This window comes from Carassius gibelio, chromosome B22 (assembly GCF_023724105.1).
Source record: "Carassius gibelio isolate Cgi1373 ecotype wild population from Czech Republic chromosome B22, carGib1.2-hapl.c, whole genome shotgun sequence".
NCBI classification, from domain to species: domain Eukaryota; kingdom Metazoa; phylum Chordata; class Actinopteri; order Cypriniformes; family Cyprinidae; genus Carassius; species Carassius gibelio.
In genome coordinates, this window is record NC_068417.1 from 6507977 (window position 1) to 6529556 (window position 21580).

Here is a 21580-nt window from a genome sequence, read left to right on the forward strand (position 1 = left end):
GCCCGGTGCAAATTCCATGCATGAGGGTGAAACAGAAAGAGCCTGTAAATCCCCAACTCTCTTGAGGGAGGATAAGGCCATGAGAAGAAGTGTCTTCAGTGTCAAGAATTTATCCGATACGGGCTCCAAGGGCTCAAACGGATGCCCTGATAATCCTAGCAACACAATGGATAAATCCCATGAAGGAACTCGCACAGGGCGGAAAGGCCTCAGCCGTCGCGCACGCTGTATGAAACGAGAAACTAGTGGATGACGCCCCACAGAGGCACCGCCTATGTATTCGTGGGAAGCTGAAATGGCTGCCACGTAAACCTTTAAAGTGGCTGGTGTAACGCCATCCGAAAAACGCTCCTGGAGGAATTCCAGCACTGAAGCCACTGGGCAGTAAACTGGATCCACATTATGATTGCCACACCAGGCTGTAAACAGTCTCCACTTGAAAGCATATAAGCGTCTCGTAGAAGCTGCTCTAGAATTCAATATAGTCTCAGTGGTTTCAACAGAAAGACCGGGACATACTAATGCACTCCGCTCAGTGGCCACGCCCACAGTCTCCACAGATCTGGCCTCGGGTGCCAAATCAGCCCCTGTGCTTGTGATAACAAATCCTGTCTGAGGGGAATCTCCCACGGAGAGCCCGCTAGCAGACTGATCAGATCCGCAAACCACGGCTGCGTGTGCCATCGCGGAGCCACCAGCAGCAGCTGTTCCTCTCTGTCCCGCCGTATTCTGCATAATACCGCTGGGATCAAACGAATCGGAGGAAAAGCATACAGACTGGTCCTGGGCCAGCTGTGAGCTAACGCATCCATGCCCAGGGGCGATGGGGAGCGTAGGGAGAACCATAGCGGGCAATGCGTAGTCATGCTCGACGCGAATAAATCCACTTTCGCTTTGCCGAATATCCGCCATAAAAGATTCACCGTCTGGGGGTGTAATCGCCATTCTCCCTGTTCCAGAGCCTGTCTGGATAGCAAGTCCGCTCCGAAATTCAATCGTCCGGGGACATGAACGGCCCGGATCGACAGAAATTTGTCCCGAGACCATAGAAGAACATGCCTCGCCAGCCTGCACAGGGGGCGAGAGTGCAATCCTCCTTGATGGTTCAGGTAAGACACAACCGCTGTGTTGTCTGATCTGAGCAGCACATGACGGCCGATCAGCAGATCCGTGAAATACTGGAGAGCCAGAAAAACTGCCAGTAATTCCAGTCTGTTTATGTGCCAGCCACGCTGAGCCGCTGTCCATACTCCGTGGGCTGGGCGCCCTTCACACACAGCTCCCCAACCAGTCAAAGACGCATCCGTCGTGACAGTCTCTCGGAAAGCATAAATTCCCAGTCGAACTCCTGACAGGAGAAATTCGGTTGACATCCATAATTTTAGCGACATCACACACCGCCGTGTCACCGAAATCGTTCGATGCGGAAGACAACGGGGTGAAATATTCCGCCTTTTCGTCCACCACTGAAAGGGGCGCATTTGAAGCAATCCCAGACGAATCACGGGGGATGCTGCTGCCATTAGACCTAAGAGCCTGAGGCACAATCTCACTGTCACCGTGCGACCCGCTTTGAAGTGCCGCACGCATGACGCAATCGACTGAGCGTGCGGGAGAGAAAGCTTCGCTGTCATCGCGCGAGAGTCCAGATCTATTCCCAGAAAAGTTATCCGTTGAGAGGGAGTTAAAACACTTTTCTTGAAATTTGTGCGTAAGCCCAGGTTGTTTAAATGATTCAGCACAAGATCTCGGTGAGAGTGTGCCTGAGTCTGTGATTGCGCTAGCACCAGCCAATCGTCCAAATAGTTCAACACACGAACGCCCTGGAGCCGCAACGGGGCCAGAGCTGCGTCCATGCATTTGGAGAAAGTACGGGGCGCTAAAGCCAAGCCAAAGGGAAGAACGCGGTACTGATACGCTTTGCCCTCTAAAGCGAATCTGAGGAACTTCCTGTGTCTCTTGACGATCTGAATATGGAAATACGCATCCTTCAGATCGATCGTAATAAACCAATCATTTGGTCGGATCTGAGACAGAATAGATTTTACCGTCAACATCTTGAATTTGCTCGGCCTGAGTGCAAGATTCAGACGGCGTAAATCCAGAATGGGCCGTAATCCGCCGTCTTTTTTCGGTACCACGAAATAACGGCTGTAAAAACCTGTCTCCATCTGAGAGGGGTGTACTTCTTCTATAGCCCCTTTGCTCAGGAGAGTTGACATTTCCTGTCGCAGCACCGCCATTTCCGTAGACTTCACCGTAGTGGAAAGAATTCCGCGGAAAGGAGGCGGGCCTTTTCGAAACTGAATGGTGTATCCGTGACAAATCGTGCGTAACACCCATTGAGAAATGTCGGGCAAGCGTTCCCACGCGGCTCGAAACAATATTAGCGGTTTCAAAACTTCCGCTCCCTGCAACGCTGTCATACGCGTTAAAACGGCCGGACACGAAAAACCTATGGTGTTCGTGCACCGGGGAAGCGTATGCGCAAGAGTCGTTGCGTCCCGTTGAGTATAATCCTGAAACGTGTCCACGGCAGGAATTAGGCCAACAGATGGAACATCGGGCTCTGCCGCTAGCGAAAAAGCGCCGGCTGCGCGAGCCGTCATAAACGGGCCGTTTGTGTAGGGTCCTTGAGTCGTCCCTCGAATTCCGAAAGCAGGATTGTGCAGAGTGTTTGAGGGAGCATCTGACATTACAGCTCGATCCAGTGCTGCTCGAGGCGCTGTTTGCGGTGAGACAGTCAATGTTTGAGCATGGGGACTGCAATGAGAGTGTAGGATGCGCGAAAGCGGTCCGACAGCGCTCTTTAGCGGAGGGCAAAGTCCCTGGCAAGCAGCAAAATGATCAGGAGCTGCTATTCGGTACCCGAGAATGAGAGACCTTTGCCGTCGAGGTCAGGTTCAATCTTTTTCGTTGACGCTGGTGCGCCGGAGGAAAAACCCTAGGGCCCGAGTCCTTACGAGGAGGCGCCATAGGTGTGGGCTCCTCTCGAGAGGCTGCTCGCTGACGGTGAGAGGAGGTTGAGCGAGAACGCGCGGGCGCTTGCCGGCGTTCAACCTCCCTGGGTCTGCGGGGAATCAGCTGGCGGAAAGCGGCTGATTGCTGTTTCGCTGCCCTGAACTTCTCCACTACCGACGTGACAGCCTCACCGAACAACCCATCCCTGGAGACAGGGGCATCCATAAGGAAAGATTTATCCTTCTCCTTAATATCGGTGAGATTAAGCCAGAGGTGGTGCTCAACCGAAATCAAACCGGCCATAGTACGGCCCACTGCACGAGTGGTATGTTTGGTAGCACGTAGCGCCAAATCCGTTGCTCTACGCAGTTCTTTCACTGCCTCCGGTGTGATGCCCTCACCTTCATCCAATTCCTTCAATAACTCCGCTTGGTAGGCCTGAAGGACCGCCATAGAGTGGAGTGAAGCAGCCGCTTGACCAGCCGCCATGTAGGATTTACCCACCAAACTAGACGTGACTCGACATGCCTTCGAAGGAAGAAGGGGGCGAGACTTCCATGACGCGGCCGAACTAGGCGCAAGGTGTTCGGCGAGAGTCTCTTCCACCGGGGGCATCATTGTGTAGCCATGGTTCGCCATATCAGAAACGGTGGCGAAATCTGCGGCCGCAGCATTAGTGATCCGCGCCGAAAACGGCTGTTTCCAGGACCTCAAAACCTCCTGGTGGAGGTCCGGGAAAAAAGGTAAAGGCTTCCGGGGCTGTGTAGGTGTCCGACTAGCTTAGAAGAAGGTTGGGCCTTGGCCTTGTCAACCTCCCAGTCTAGCCCCAATTTACCCACCGCACGAGAAACCACGTCCAACAGCTCACTGTAGGAGGGGGAAACACGCCTCTCCTGTCCGCTAGGAGGAAGAGGGCTAGTGTCGGTCGCGAAGTCCTCAGACCCCGAGGCCGCGTGTCACCCCAGGCCCTCGCCTCGTGCGGTGCCTCGGCAGTCGCAGAGATTACCTGACGGGGGTTAGACTCGAGGGCGACATTTGAGAATACTTCCACCCTAGAGCGCAGTACTCTGAGCCGCAGGCCATCACAATCGGGATAGGAAGAAAGGCCGCTAAGCGCCACCTGTGCATGATGTAGACCAAGACATACTACGCACCTGTCATGAGTGTCCCCCGCCGTGATGTACCTGGTACATGGCTCCTTGCATTTGCGAAAACTCATCGCGTCCGCGAAGAGGAGTTAACACTGCTCGAAGAGATCGCTGGAGAACGCGAGATGATAGGGCACAGATGATTCGCTATTCCTGAAGGAATGAAATCTGAGCGAAATGGCGCGCTGCACCCAGGTATATCATGTGTGCGCATGCGTAGGGTGGTGCTATGTGCCATTTGGCCAATAGGATTGGCGGGATGGTATAGGGCTTCAGACATTCGTCACACCGGTTCCCATACGTGGTGACGTCACCGCAGCATCGAAGTGACCTATGATAGGGAAATAAAAATAATAATAATAATACAAGACGTAGTCAGCTAGACGATGAACTATCAATATTATTAATTAAGTTATTATATGATTCAGTCACACATTTAGCAATAATTGTTAGTTCTGTTTGTTGATTCAGGGTTAGCATCATCTGAGGTCCTCTGAGGGGTCAGCATCATCTTTTCTCGGGTGTTCTAGATCCAGACTGGAGCTTGTGTAAATCCTAGTTACCACCGGATGTAAATCCCGTGGCGAAACATAGAAACAAAATACAGACATCATTAGCATAGCTGCTGAATCAGGCACGTGCACACATAGACATCAAAGGGGGCTTGAGCACCTGCCCTTTTTATTCCTGCAGAGAAAGTGACCTTTTTTCTGGGGTGTTTTTTTTTTTTTTTTAAATAATATATATTCTTGTTTACATATTACAGTACTTATTTATTTTTTAACACGTTGAGTGCCTTAAAAATAATTATCACAACACTGGTAAGGATTATTCAGATTTTCTCATTCTCTGAATTATCATTATAAAAATTCAGGAATTAATTATATAATTATATTTTAAATGTGACGCAAATATTTTTATTTCTACAATAGCAGTGTTTACAACAGCAAGACCACTTTAGCCTTTAAACTCAATAATATCTCTCTAGAAATAAATGTAGAAATATCAATGTCAATAAAAAAAATGCATGATATAACGTTACCTGCCATCAAAGTGCAGTGTGAAGGATATGAATAACAAATCTAGCCTGTCATTTGTTTACATTGCAAAGGTGTTCAATTGTAGACAATAACAACTACAACAGTAATAATAATATTAATCACTATATTCCAGTGGATCAGTTTTTTATGTTTTGTATCAATATTTAAGGTGGACTTATTGATTAGGTGCAAGAGTAGTAGTGATGGTAAAAATAATAGATTAATGCTGAAACAGAGAAGAAAAAGCCATCAGGTTGGGACAATTTAAGACATTTCAGTTTCTAATCCCAGAGCTGTTATTATTTTAAACTTAAAATTATCTTCTCTATTGTTTCTTTGCTTCAAAGCATTTGCTGCTGTATCAATACATAACCATCCATATCGATACGTGAATCCGCAAAGAATGCATCACAATATATAGCTGTATTGATATTTTGAACAGCGCCATTTAAAACCTTGTTCCATGTGCCCCTTTTATACTTTGAGCACCTGCCCCTCCAAAGGTCTCTGCACGGCCCTGCTGCTGATCCAACAAAGTAAAATTAGTTTAACCCAAGCTAATGAATAAAAATGCACCTTTGATCAGATGCAACTACACTCACAATTAAAAAGATACATTATTCGAATGCTTGGCGAAAGAGTTGCGTTTTTAATCTAGATTTAAACAGAGAGAGTGTGTCTGAACCCCGAACATTATCAGGAAGGCTATTCCAGAGTTTGGGAGCCAAATGTGAGAAAGCTCTACCTCCTTTAGTGGACTTTGCTGTCCTAGGAACGACCAAAAGTCCAGCGTTTTTTGACCTTAGGGTGCGTGATGGGTTGTAACCTGGTAGAAGGCTAGTTAGGTACGCAGGAGCTAAACCGCTTAGGGCCTTATAGGTAAGTAATGATAATTTGTAACTGATACGGAACTTAATAGGTAGCCAGTGCAGAGACTGTAAAATTGGGGTAATATGATCATATTTTCTTGACCTGGTAAGGACTCTAGCTGCTGCATTTTGGACTACCTGTAGCTTGTTTATTGACGAAGCAGGACAACCACCTAGAAGTGCACTACAATAGTCCAGTCTAGAGGTCATGAATGCATGAACTAGCTTTTCTGCATCAGAAACAGATAACATGTTTCGTAGCTTGGCAAAGTTTCTAAGATGGAAGAATGCAGTTTTTGTAACATTGGAAATATGATTTTCAAAAGACAAATTGCTGTCTAATGTAACACCCAGATTTCTGACTGTAGAGGAAGTAACAGTACATCCGTCTAGCTGCAGATTGTAATCTACAAGAATCTGTGTAGTGTTTTTTGGTCCAATAATTAATATCTCTGTCTTATCTGAATTTAATTGGAGAAAAATATTTGTCATCCAATCTTTTACATTTTTAACACACTCTGTTAGCTTAGATAATTGGGAAGTTTCATCTGGCCTCGTTGAGATATATAGCTGAGTATCATCAGCATAACAGTGGAAGCTAATTCTGTATTTTCTAATAATATTACCAAGGGGCAACATGTATATTGAAAATAGAAGGGGACCTAGGACGGATCCTTGTGGCACTCCATATTTTACTGATGATAAATGAGATGACTCCCCATTTAAGTAAACAAAATGGTAGCGATCGGACAGGTAGGATCTAAACCATCTTAGAGCCTGCCCTTGAATACCTGTATAGTTTTGTAATCGATCTATGAGTGTGTCATGATCTATGGTGTCGAACGCAGCACTAAGATCAAGTAAGACTAGAAATGAGATGCAGCCTTGGTCTGACGCAAGGAGCAGGTCATTTGCAATTTTAACAAGTGCAGTTTCTGTGCTATGGTGGGGCCTAAAACCTGACTGAAATTCTTCATACAGATCATTTTTATGCAGGAAGGTGCTCAATTGAGCAGACACAGCTTTTTCTAAAATTTTAGACATAAATGGAAGATTTGAAATAGGCCTATAATTTGCCAGTACACTAGGATCTAGTTTTGGTTTCTTAATAAGAGGCTTGATAACCGCCAGCTTGAATGGTTTTGGGACGTGACCTAAAGATAACGACGAGTTAATGATATTGAGAAGCGGTTCTTTGGCTACAGGTAACAGCTCTTTCAGTAATTTAGTGGGTACAGGATCTAATAAACATGTTGTTGGTTTAGATACAGTGATAAGTTTATTTAGCTCTTCCTGTCCTATGGTTGTAAAGCACTGCAGTTTATCTTTGGGTGCGATGGATGAAACTGAAGTGTTAGATGCTGTAGAATCTAAATTTGCTATTGTATTTCTAATGTTATCTATTTTATCAGTGAAGAAATTCATAAAGTCATTACTATTTAACGTTGGTGGAATATTTGAATCAGGTGGTGTCTGGTAATTTGTTAACTTAGCCACTGTGCTAAATAAAAACCTTGGATTGTTTTGGTTATTTTCTATGAGTTTGTGTATATGCTCTGACCTAGCAGTTTTTAGAGCCTGTCTATAGCTGGACATACTGTTTTTCCATGCAACTCTAAAAACTTCTAAGTTTTTCTCCATTTGCATTCAAGACTACGAGTTACTTTCTTGAGAGAGTGAGTATTACTGTTATACCATGGTACAGTACGTTTTTCTCTAACTTTTTTCAATTTGATCGGAGCAACAGCTTCTAATGTATTAGAGAAAATAGTGCCCATGTTGTCAGTAATTTTGTCTAATTCATGTGTATTTCTGGGTACAAATAGCAGTTGAGAAAGATCAGGCAGGTTATTTGCGAATCTTTCTTTGGTGGCTGGAACAATAGTTCTGCCCAGACGGTATTGCTGCGACATATAGTTAATATCAGTTATATGCAGCATGCACGATACAAGGAAATGGTCTGTAATATCATCACTTTGAGGTACAATATCTATAGCAGTAAGATCGATTCCATGCAATATAATTAAATCTAGCTTGACTCCAAAGGAGTTTATTAGGTCAGTAAACGCAAGTCCTAATGTATCATTTGCATTATCAACGTGGATATTAAAATCTCCCATGATTAGCGTTTTATCAACGGTAACTAGGAGGTCTGAGAGGAAATCTGCAAATTCTTTTAGGAATTCTGTATACGGCCCTGGTGGTCTATACACAGTAGCCAGAGCAAGAGATGCATTAGACAAATGTATTATATGCATCTAACTCTGTGATTTTATTTATTTTTATTGTAGGTTAAATGATTGTGGCTTAACAGACAAAAGCTGTCCAGTTCTGGCTACAGTCCTTGGATCAGATATCAGTCTGAAAGAGCTGAACATGAACAATAATAATCTGCAGGATTTAGGAGTGAAGCTACTCTGCACTGGACTTAAGGATATAAATTGCAAATTAGAGATACTGAGGTAAGTTTTGTGACCAATCCTGGTGTTTGGTTAGAATTCAGATCCATCTGTTAACATGGACCTCATTAATTTGCTACGATTTGAAGGCAGAACTGCTTCAGCTCAGTGAAATTATTTGGCTTTATTCCACCATGAACTCTACGTTGCAGGTTCTAACCCAGCATTTCAATGTGGTTTAAGAGTGGACTTATGTTAGGCCATTTCAAAACTTAAATTTTCTTGTTTTTCAAACATGAGGTTGTTTATAGACGATAGAATCTCTCGATAGTCAAGACGATATTAGGCTCATTCTCCTATTAATGTATTAAATTATAGGGCTAATAATAATAATAACTATTATCATTTTTATTAGGCAGCCTTTTATAATTTGGCTATCAAACTGCCCAGCTATTTTACTTCAGCACCGAATTTCACACACACAAACACACGTGCACATCGGTGAAGAAGTTGTAACGCTTTGACTCGGATAACTCGTTAAATCCATGAAATGAAAGAGATAGGTCTAAGAAAAAGAGATGGAATAATATCCTGTGGACAGTTAGTTGGTTTTTGGTGACCAACAACTTCATTGCACGAGGTGAAATCAATAGGTTCAAACTCTGAGCAGGTAGAAGAACATAATGGAACATCATATAAAAAGTATATTGAGTTAAACAGCTGGGATCTTAATGTTGTGATCTTCTCAACAAAAAACTTTCCAAAATCATAGAAGTAGACGACTCTAGAAAAGAATGCAGAGATGGATATTAGACAGAGTTAATAGTAGAAAAAAGAACTTGAGATTTGTGACAATTGTGATAAATTCAGAAAAATATTTGCTTTTTGTAGCCCTTACAGCTTTCTGAAACATGTTATAGAAGTTCCCCAAAAATTCATAAGAAACCTGCGATCTGTCCTTCTTCCATTTGCATTCAGCCTGTCTACAAGTCCATCTCAGATTATGCATATTGTGTGCGCCAGGGTACAGGTACAGGCTTATGAATTTTATACTTCAAGGGGGCAATATAATTCATGATGTCATCACAAGTATAATTAAAAAGATTAAGATGTGCATCAGCATCCAGATTAAGCAGAGTAGAGTCCAACTCCAGTTAGTTGCAGACTTAATAGCAGGCTACAAAAAAATCTTCACTATAATGTAAAAAAGCGAGTCAAACATGTCAGCGATGGATTTCTGAGGATTCTGCCTCTTAAGAGGACAGTACAAAGAACCAGCCTGTGATCAGAAAAGATGCACTACTGATTTAAATGTTTGAAACAGAAAAACCATGGGTTAAAATCAAATCAAGAGTATGACCATGGATATGGGTTGGACCAGAAACCCACTGAGTAAAAATCCTTAAAAAATCCTGCAGAATAGGGTTTCGAAGCACAGAAAACATAAATGTTAAAATCGCCCAACAGCATTACTTTACTAATGCCAATATCCATGTGTGCAGCACTTTGGTCAACATCTGTTGTTTTAAATGTGCTATATAAATAAACAAACATTGTATTGTATTATAAAAGCTGTTTTTGAACTAACTAGAAGGTTCTGAGTTCTTAAACATACATGATGTTTTTATAGTATGTTGACACATTATGTAAAAAAATAATCAAGGGAAATGTAATATCTCAGTTTATGACTCCTTTCAGTAACTGTAAACTGAAGGATCTCAGGTGAGCGGATGTGTCTCTAGGCCATTTTGGATTCAGTTGTACACTAAATTGCGGAGTAAACTGACAAGGAACAAAACTAATTAACTTCATGGATATTATTGTAAAGGTAATTTCTAGAAGAGCTCATTACTTGTTACATTTTACATATTACATAACCTTTAGTATTTGTTTAATGATTGAATAAAATCATATTGGCCCTTTAATGTTAACTTCGACCTTTCCTAATGGATTCTTAAAATCAAAAGTAGTGCTTGTTAACATTAATGCACTGTGAATTAACATAACCTAACAGTGAACAGTAGGGGTGTAACGATTCACTCGTTTTCTCGATGCATCGATTACAAACCCTGACGATTCATATGCATCGATCTTGAAACATGATTTTTGAATCGTGAATCGCCAATCTCGGACAGAAATCGATTAAAAATGCTAAGAATCAAATGAATCGCGATTTCCAAAGCAATTCAGTGCTTTCAAAATATATACACATTAAATTACTACACGCACAAATTAATGGAGACCTTGAACCATGTTCGTGCCTCTTATCTGCCTGAGACTGTCACAGGATTGCACAGAAATCTGGCGCGTTTTCTCTCAGAATCATCATTCGCTGATGGAGAGGAAAAGTTAAATAGCTACTATAGCATTTTATTTTCTGAAAATTAGATAAAGAAGTTTTCACACTGAAAGAAAAGTGATCTCGCTCTCACAGACGTGACAGGCTTTATCTGCACTTATACTGAATTTATTACATTACAGAAACAATAAAGTATATTTTCTACCTTATTCTGTGCAGAAAATTAAAATTGATAATTAAATGTAGCCTAGTATATAAATCAATCATAAAATTGCCATTAGGAATAAATTATCGATAACAAATGATTGATTATTGTCCAGCAGTGTATTTGATTTCTTACAGCTGATTAAAAGTAATAAAAAAGAAGAGAATTCCTTGTAAAAAAAATAAATAATTATAATTAAATTAAGAAATAATAAAAATAATAATTATGATAATACGTAGGCTACATACATAAAACAATTGTATTTGATATTTCTGTCACTTCTGAAATGATGGCTACGCCCCTGGTGTGACAAAATGTTAGCTTATACATAATACTCTTAAAGCTCTTTTTTTATCTTTATCTTGGCTTACATAAATTTTTACGTATGCCATGTCATGCCATACCAACATTAAACTAGCATTTTTTTTTTTTACCTATGGTTCTCTAACCATAAAGGCTACTGTAATTTGCCCCCTGATTTAGCATTTAAAGAATCCTGTGAATGCACTTAAAGAGTGCAGAATCGAAACATTATAATCGAATCGAATTTAATTGTGAATCAAATCTAATTGAATCGTTCTAAATATGCAGAAGTCATTCTTGAATCGAATCGAAAACCTATGAATCGTGAATCGAATCGAATCACTGCCTACCCAAAGATTCACAGCCCTAGTGAACAGCTCTATTTTCATTAACTAACGTTGTCAAAGATTTGACAACTTACATTGTCAAAAGAACTTAATTTAACCGTATTGTAAAGTGTTACCATACTTTGTATTTGTAAATTATCCCCTCGTGTTCATCATTTTAGGCTGCGTGGTTGTGGTCTAACAGAGGAAAGCTGTTCAGCTCTGGCTACAGTCCTGAGATCAAACTCCAGTCTGAAAGAGCTTGACCTGAGCAACAATAATCTGCAGGATTCAGGGGTGAAGAAACTCCAGAGAGGATTAGAAAATACAAAATGCACATTGGAGAAACTCAGGTGAATGTAATGAACCATCTTTTGGTTTTTAACAATAACATTCTCTTTGGCTCAAAATGCAAATGTTACTGTAGTTATCTAAAAAATGGAAGACATGATCAGATGACAAAATGTTTTTTTCTTCTCTGATTTGAATAAATATATTAAACCTTTTTGTAGTAGTAATATTAATTTATATAACTTTGAATAAAATAACATCTTTTCTAATAGACTTTCAGACTGCAGTATCAGTGAAGAAGGTTATAAAGCTCTGTCTTCAGCTCTGAGATCAAACCCTTCACACCTGATTGAGCTGGATCTCACAGGAAATGATCCTGGAGAATCAGGAGTGAAGCTGCTCAGTGATTTACTACAGGATCCAAACTGTCAACTCAACACACTGAGGTGAGATCTGATGAAATAATGAAAAATAAATGATACGCATGTGAATTATAGTATTTGACAAATTTAGTAAGATATACAATTTGATGCGTCAAAAATGTTGAAAATGATCAAACATGAAAGATGAGATGCTGCAGCTGCTGTTGTTTTGATGATAAATGTCAGCACAGTTTAGTTGTGTTAAAAGTTACATCTTAATCAGTCATTTTGGTTCACTAGATGTGCTGGTGTTCAGTAGTTTGGTGCCTCAATTTACATTTATGATTGTGTTATTGTGGACATTTATCATGTAAAACATATTCAGTGTGATTTATTATCCTGATTGTTTAAATGTTACTGAATGCACTGTACATTAATTTCCATCAAGCTCAGATTCACAACACTGTAGATCTACTACAGCAGATCTATAAAAGACCACAAACATGTGATGTGTGTCACGAGAGGATCAGTGATAACACACACACACACACCCACACACACACACACACGTCTGAACCTGCAGTTCCTCTCATAATGAGCACAATTACTGTTGCATCAACACAGACATCAGTTAAATAAAACTATCCAGAGCAGGGGTGGGCGATATGAGCTAAAATTCATATCACAATATTTTACACTGTCCAGGAGATATCAGTATTATATTGTGATATGAGAAAAAAATTAATGGCAAAATATTTTAACCTTACATAACTAGAAAAAGTGAGCGATTGGACATAGACCTGAAAAGTATTTTTTTTTTTATTGTTTCATTGTTTTTCTCAAAAAGTGGGGCCTGTAAGAATTAAATTAAATTAAATATTGTGTTTGAGTTGGCCAGTGGTTCCCAAACTTTTTCTGTCGGCCCTCTCCTTTGTAGAGAAAAATATTTTCAAGGTCCCCTCACCCCTTCTTCTTTTTTTTCTGTTATTGATACAAGCACAACTGCTACAACTGATAACTGAGTGCTAATGTTGAGCTCATTAAAATATGTCAGATTAATATGTTGTGTTCAATTATTTACTTGGCCACATGATAAGCGGTGAAATGATATAGTGTAGTCTTTATCACCCTGAAGAGGTTTATTTAGCAGAATAATCTGCTGACTGTCCCTCAGTTTGGGAACCACTGGAGCAGGTGATCTGTAATCTATTAGTTTGGTCTTTTTTGATGATCTGTGTGTTTGATTACTAATGTCTGTGTAACACACAGAGGACGAAAACATTCAGCCTCGACTCTTTATCATCATTTGTGTTAGTCCAGTGTTTGGTGAATTCTGCTTCATAATAATAGAAAGAGCCAGCATCAGAAGACCAACTAAATATATCACTATGAATGCTTAGCTGTCACAAGCTAGTTATCTCTTTGCTAACTTTCCTCATCTCCTGCTTAAAAGCCAGAAAGAGCTTCAGATTTTTGAAAATCATGATCTAGTGAGCTTCTGCCCCGGAGTTTATTTTAAAGAATTTACTTTTGACTTTCTTAAAAATGATTTGTATATTTAAATGTTCAACTGTTTTAACTTGAACTGTACTTTTCGTTACAAACAATGTTTGATAATCTTTAAATGTTTTGTGATGTAATGCACATTGAATTGATTCCAGCTTCATCTTCTCTTCTACAGGTTTTTGGGTCCTGCTGCAGATGAAGGCTGTCAGTATGTGACTGGAATTGTGGGTAAAAACCCGTTACTCCTGAGAGAGCTGAATCTGACTGGACGTAAACTAGGAGACACAGGAGTGAATCAGATCTCTGCTCTACTGCAGGATAAACACTTTAGACTCAACACACTGAAGTGAGTATCTTACATCATTTCACATGTTACATGACTAGTAATGTTACAGTCATCTATTTTAATTCTCATTTGAGTCCGACTTCACTTTATAAAGCTTGGAAGTGCCAGGACATTTTTTTCATATTTTATTTTTATTGCAGAATAGAACATGGTCAACATGCGTGACACAACTTAACTATATACAAAACCAGGGTGTGCATATGTATAAAATAATATATATAAATAATAATGAATAAATAAATAGCTCAAATAAATAGGGGGGGGGGGGGTCAGTTGTGCACAAGCACAGATCTAAGATTCGTGGTTTGGGATTTTTGGTTTGGCTTTATTAATTCTCGCTGTTGTGTCACACTGTCAGTCTCTGTTTGCCTGAGTGTTCCCTAGTGAGCTCACTTCTCCTTAGGCACTTCACCATAGGCACTTTAATTCCTCTAGTCTGGTCATGTCTTCACAGTAATTGCACTCCAATTAAATCGCACAGGTGCTGACAATCCTTTGTCATTAGTCTCCCTATATAGAGCTGTCCTTCTCTGTTGTCTGTATGGAGTCCTTACCCTATGTGTGAGTTGTGCTCGTCTCCTGAGTTTTCCCTTTACCTTCTTGTTCCTCCGAGTTTCCTATCCGTTTCATCCGGTTCCCTCTTTTGTTTGGTTTGTCTCTCATGACTGTTTATTTTGTATTTTTACCCTTCTGTAAATAAAATCCATACTTGCAATTGGATCCTACCCTCTCCTTGTGTTTTCCCAAACCCAACCGTCACATGTTGTGTATTCCAACAATGCAATATTTTTGATTTCTATAAGCCACATTATAAACACTGGGGATGTGGGTTAATGCCACTGCTTGAGTGATCTGTTATAAATGAATGACACTGCTCCTCGTGCCTGAGAATAATTCACACAGTCCAACAGAGGATGAGAGTCCAGATTACGGTTCCACGGTACGCCATATGCACACATTGCCCTTCTCAACCCTAAATACAGAAAGTAGGAATGACCCGGAAGATTGTAGCAGTGTTTCAGCTCTTGAGAGGACCTTAATCTGTGATCGTTGAATATATCACTCAAGAGCCAGGACATTTTTAATATAACTCTGATTATATTTGTCTGAAAGAAGAAATTCATATACATCTAGGATGGCTTGAGGGTGAGTGAGTGTAGGGAATGTGTCCTCTTTCTTTTGTGATATAACGGCTCATACCGCTTTATTTCTGTGTGACTAAGTTTCAGTCCTGATAAATTAATTCATTATGATCAATGTATCTCTTATTATTGTAAAACATTGATGCTTTTGGATTTAAATCTTTAACAAAGCAAGCAAACAAACGTCTGCTTTTATCATGTTTGTTTTGTGATAGCGCTGGTTCCAGTGACTTATCTATTATTAGTTTTCTGATAACTTCTTTGTTGGTGAAATGATGGAGTTTGACGTTGTGTCTAACACAACTGAACAGAACCGGTCCAGTCTGGGCTTTATTCTGTGCAGGCATTGCTTCTTCAGTCTGACCTGTTTCAGAGAAATATTACTGTACTTCACATCTACACACACAGAGAAACCTACAGTTTTATTTAGATGTGCAAAGTTGAATCTGTGGAGCAAAGCTGATCAAGTCACTGGACAGAGCAGAGCGAATGCATTTACGTTGTAGTGATGTGCAGACCAGAATCAGTTTAAACACAAATACACAGCAGTCAGGACTTTTATTTTAGACAATATGATCAGTTTTAGACAAAAGATGAAATAAGAATTATATGACAGAAATAAAAAGATATGAAAGATGTTAACACCTTTCACACAAGGTTGTTAGGAATTAAAACTTCATTGTATTTCCACCAAGAAACAGCAGAAATTGTACATAAATCATGAGAAGTGTCAATTATTTGATTAAATGAACAACTTGTTTGTTTTTCTGTTTTGGAGACCAAATTGTGGAAAATTATCCAAAGGTGTTCAGACACTCTTCCTCTGTTTTTTGTTTTATCAAGACATTGTGACTTTATTAAATAGTTTTCTTCTATCTTCTCTCTTTCTCTCAATGAAGATTAAGATGCTGTTATTTGACAGATGAAGGTTGTTCTGCTGTGACTCCATGAACATAACGTGTCTGATTCATTGTGTTTTCTCTTTCTGTCTTCAGTCTGTGTAGATGCAGTATTACAGAGAAACAGTGTCTCATCCTGACTTCAGCTCTGAAATCAAACCCATCACACCTGAGAGAACTGGACCTGAGCTGGAATAAACTACTAGGAGACTCTGGAGTGAAACACCTCAGTGATCTACTGATGAACACACAATTCAAGCTGGAGAAACTAAAGTTAGTATCATTATACTCTACAGCACTTACAGTCAGATTAAAGATCACTGTTTACTTTCAGGAAAAGGAAAGAAAAGGATGTGACGTGTGGCCAAATATAGTGTCCCATACTCTGAAAATGCGCTCTGCATTTAACACACACACATGCGCACACACCGTGAACACACACACTCACACACCGTGATCACACCCAGTTTTAATATTATTTTTAAGTAGTTCTGTGGTTGATTCTGTATCTTAATCTACTTTAATCTTTTTTTCTTCTGTGTTTCCTTATGGTCATATAATAATGTTTTTGGCAATGTTTTATTAATTATTACACTGTATGGTGTTAACACATGATGAATTACTCACACATGAACATCTTGCTTTTATCATTATACTCTACAGCAGTTACAGTCAGATTAAAGATTACTTTTACTTTCACAGTCACCATGAAATTAAAGTTGACAGTTATTATTTTTTATGGAATATTGCAGTGCTGAAATGATTTTTCTGTGCACATAATGTATTTCTAATCCTGATCTTTGATCTGAATAACTTTTCTTCTCTTCACAACTGTCATGAATCCTGTCCGCGGTCTTCGATCCGCTCTCCACCAGAGGTCCTCCTCCTGTTATATTGACTCACACTACACAGACTGTTATGTGTCCCCCGAACTACATTTCCCATGATCCATTGCACTGATCAAACATAATTGAAGGCGATTCATCTGTGATTATTAATGTGTTATTTAATATCTTAAAAGTGAACTGCGGTTCTGTATATTAAATGCTGCTCCATCTGAAATCAATCACTTTAATAGTGTAAGTATTAAAATGACAAAAATGTGTTTTAAGCTTAATATTTTGAGTCCCTTCTCCCTCACCTCACAGTGCTTTAGTTCAGGGCCTGCTTTCTTCTTGTACATATGTCACACACACACACAAACACACACACACACACATTTTTCGATGAGTCCACTAGTGATAATAATGTTACCTGCTTGACAGAAAGGGTTGCCAGGTTTTCAAAACAAAATCCACCTAATTGCTTCTCAAATCTAGTCCAAACTAACCACATTTCGAGGGGGTCCCTTGGTAAAAATAGCGTTCCGAAGCTAAAATACACGTCACTGGGGTCGTTTTAACCCACGGTAACATTGATAAAGTTTCAAATCCATGAGAAAACTGCAGACTTGGCAACACTGTGAGGTTAGTAATGTCTACAACAGACACAAGTGCTGTCTCCTGCTGCACTTATAGTAGTACGACTTTCCTCTGTGGATACACTTCCTCACAAGTGCAATTCTAGCTTTTACGCCCAATTTACGCCCCTGCATGTGATTTATTGAGCGGCCTACATTCAGAAGAGCACATCAGTTTTTCAGCCTGGTTCTCTTCTGAGAAGCTGGTGACCCATCAAATATACAGATATTACATAATTAGTCAAAATGTCCGTCACAACACAGATAACACACACACAGTCTGAAGAGGAGACTCCAGCACATCCACGATGGAGGAAAACACACACGCCATGTTATCCACATTAATCACAATTAGGAATTAGTCTTAATAAAGTGAATTTTACATAAAATGCTCTTTTCATATAAAAAACTATTTAAAAATATATTTTTAATTGATACATTTTATACATTTACAAAATATCATAAATCCTTCAAAAAAAACTACATGAATGTAGAGTAAAAACATTAATAAATGACACATTTTGTAACAAAATATCTTTTGTTGGCTGTGTTCTCTGGAGAGCCCAAACAGCACGAGTGTCGTCCCCAAACGAACAGCACATAAGAGTTCAACAAAACACTTTATACTCAATATCTCATGATGAATGTGTTCACATTATATTTGTGAAAGATTCTTCATCTTAATGATTTGTTTGTAAGATGATCTCTCTTCCTCTGTTTGTCTCTTTCTAGTCTTCGTTACTGTGACATTACAGATGTTTCTTCTTTAACTCAGTCTTTGACAAACACAAAAGCTCTGCAGTTTCTAAAAGAGATTAATCTGAGTTATAATAAGATTGAAGACGCAAAGCAGAAGATCATTGATGTGCTACGAGACTCAAACTGTGAACTGATGTGAGTAAACTTCACTTTGTGATATTAAAGAGATTCATTTACCTCTGATATGTGAACAAATATATACTTTCAAATATTAGTGAAAAGAGTTTATCAAATGATCATCAAGCTTTATTTTAAAGGGTTTGTGTCAGAATGAAATGTAAAGTTGATAAAAATGTTGAACACAAAGGAGGAAAGAGAAGAAAAGCAGACTGTCACAGCTTTCTACAGCAACAGCTGCTTTATTAATGAGATCAGTAATAGTGAATCATTAGAGTTTGAAATAGATTTGTTCAGATTGTAGGAAAACGCTGGTAAAATCAGAGCAGATTCAGCTTCAGCTCACAGTCGTCCAGCATCACATGATCAATGTCTCTGTCTCTTGTGTGCTTTTACTTTGACAAGCAACACGTCACATTACTTTACACTTACTTTCTGTAAGAGATAATGTAGCTCCAGCCGCTTGTTATCACAGAATAAACCCGACAGGGTGATCAGGACTTGTGTCCTCCTGAAGAGACTTATTCTGTGATAACATCCGGCTGCATCTGCATTATCACACTTATTATATGCTTTCTTGACACACAAGTGAAGAATTAGACACAATTTAGATTCAGCTAAACACTTCTGCTCAGTTAGCAACAACTTGAACAACAAGACACACTTTGAACAATGTCTCCTCAAGTCTACTATTAACAGGAATCTCCTGCGGTTTGGTTTGAGGGTAAATCCAGTCAGTAACTGAGGCACAAGCTAATAGCAGTTGTGTTTGAATGAAACGAGTGAGAGCGCGGTGCTGTGATACGAGAGAAGTCAAAGAAACGCTCGACTCAAATACCGTATGACTGTGTGTTATTGTGCTGCTAATGACACACACCTAATGAATAACACACCTCCGAATGTCACCACTGACCAATCAGAATCCAGTATTCCAGCGAGCTGTGCAATCATTTCACTTATTTACTGAGACCAATACAAACATGTTTAAACTAGAGACAAACAGCTTTAACTAGTGACACATTTAACTGAAAGATTTGTGTTTTGAGACTAAATCACATTTGTGTTTGTTCTTGTCATTTATTATATTTGGTGTACACTCGTTAGTGTGTGTTCCTCTTTATATTGACTCAATAGAGACACAAACAGACAAACATATGAATGGAATTAGTTCAAATACTGTTTTATAAAAACATAAATCAGGTATATTCAGTAATTAATCTGATTATATGATCTTAATGTAACTTTTTTACAAATAAAAAATGGAATGGTGTTTTAGAAATATCTATGCAAGATCATATAAATGTAACTCAAAATAAACTAATTAAAGTAGTACTAATTTGTAATTTGTTCTGAACAATGTTTTTTTTCTCCCTCTTCTCTCCCGCCTTACAGCATAGGGTGGATATTTCCACTTAAAGATTTCACCAGCTGCTAAATGCAGTATCTCTTAAAGTGAAGTGATCTTGAGAGGAGCAGTAAACATCAGCTGAAGATCCACAGAAGAGCTTCACTACTGTGTCTATGAGGAGAAATAAATGTGTGATAAATGTGTAAATGTGATCCATACAGGTGAAGAGACTCAGACTTTACAATCAAATAATGCAGCATGTGTGTTAGAAACATGATATTGAATGATTAATGTTGCTTTAGTATTCAAGCAGATGATCATTGTGTTTAATGTAAAGCTGGAACAGAGGAGGAAGAAGCTCAGATGAGTCTGTCTGGCTCTTCAGTTTAATAATATTTCTATTAAACTCATTCATAATGATTCAGATGTTTAAATGTGATTGTCAAGTGCAGCACTTAAATGTGATAAAAAAAAAATATAGAAAGCCAATCTACAATATGTCAAATTTCCATGTTACTTAAAACATTTCCATGATCTCTCTTACATTTTCTACTCATTGTTATTCTATTTAATTCTATATTAAGTTAGCTATGTGTCTGTCTGTTGCTAACAATCACAAATCCTCTCATTACAACAAAGTAGAAACACAGTACAAAAAAAAGGAAAAAAAAAAGGAAAATAAAAAAACCAACAGCTTTTATGAATTCAATGTGTTTATACATATGCAATAGTAAATCTAAGCAACTTCAAACTGCAATGTTTTAAATGTAAAGCGTATTATATTGAGTTATGATTTCTAATGCATACAGGTGAAACAAATTAAATAATGCAGCATTAATATAAACACGTACACATGGGAGATATTGAAGAACATTTCAGTCATAGCACAGAGTCGGCTCTTTTGAGGGTTTCTAATGATACTTTACATGGTTTGAGCTCAGGTCTGGTTGGCAAATGAATGCTGTTGTAAAGTTGATCATCTCTTTTGAGGACATGGAGAAAGTTGTGCATGTTTTGTGTTATTGTGTTTGGATTATTGTAATGCATTATATCAGTGGTTCCCAACCTTTTTCAACTCGCGGCCCACACAACCAAACACATATGTTTGCGCGGCCCACTTCAAAAAAATTAACTGACCCCGCTATTGTTGGGTTAATAACTTAGTACTCAGAAGCTAGATTTTAAACTATATTTATTGAATAAACTAGGGCTGTGCGATATGAAAAAACAAAACAAAAAAAACTATCGCGATTTTTTTTATCAATTTTGCAATTGTGCTTTTACAGTCATAAATGCATTCAGGATTAATTTGAAACATATTTCCAAAAGAAAACCAATCAGAGCTTTATCAAAAAGTTGTAACATCTCTAGAACAGACATAAGTCAAAATTATCACTATAGTGAAGATGTAAAAAAAATGTATAGACTTGTTGCAAAAAAAAAAAAAAAAAAAAAAAAATCCTGTATACAGGGACTTTTTTTTCTTTTTTGCCATGCATTGTTCATAGAGCTCATTAATTGTAGCGGTGCCTCAGGTGTTTGCAGTGTGTATACAGTATGTGTATGCGGTCAGCAGTGAGAGTGCATAAATATAACGCGAAAGCACATTAAAATAATGCACGAGTGCGAATCTCTCTGTTCGCAGCAGATTTCCTTTGCTCTGTCACAAAACCAGTCGTGCTTGCTCAGATACACGCTGCTTTGCGAGGAGAGAGTGTGCACACTTAAAACGTGTCTCCTCTCACTTTAACTGCATCCTGTTCACAAACAAATTCACTCTATGCTCATGTGTTAGATATGA

At 39.1% G+C, this 21580-nt stretch overlaps 1 protein-coding gene across 1 annotated transcript in view; it reads left to right on the forward strand.

The window, feature by feature from the left end:
* LOC127987694 (uncharacterized) overlaps positions 1-21580 on the forward strand; it is a 2462016-nt gene that overhangs the window by 2047646 nt on the left and 392790 nt on the right. Inside the window, exons 139-140 of the mRNA XM_052590053.1 lie at positions 12114-12287; positions 13885-14055. Of these exons, the coding sequence (XP_052446013.1) occupies positions 12114-12287; positions 13885-14055 (345 nt within the window). The remainder of the gene's footprint in view (positions 1-12113; positions 12288-13884; positions 14056-21580) is intronic.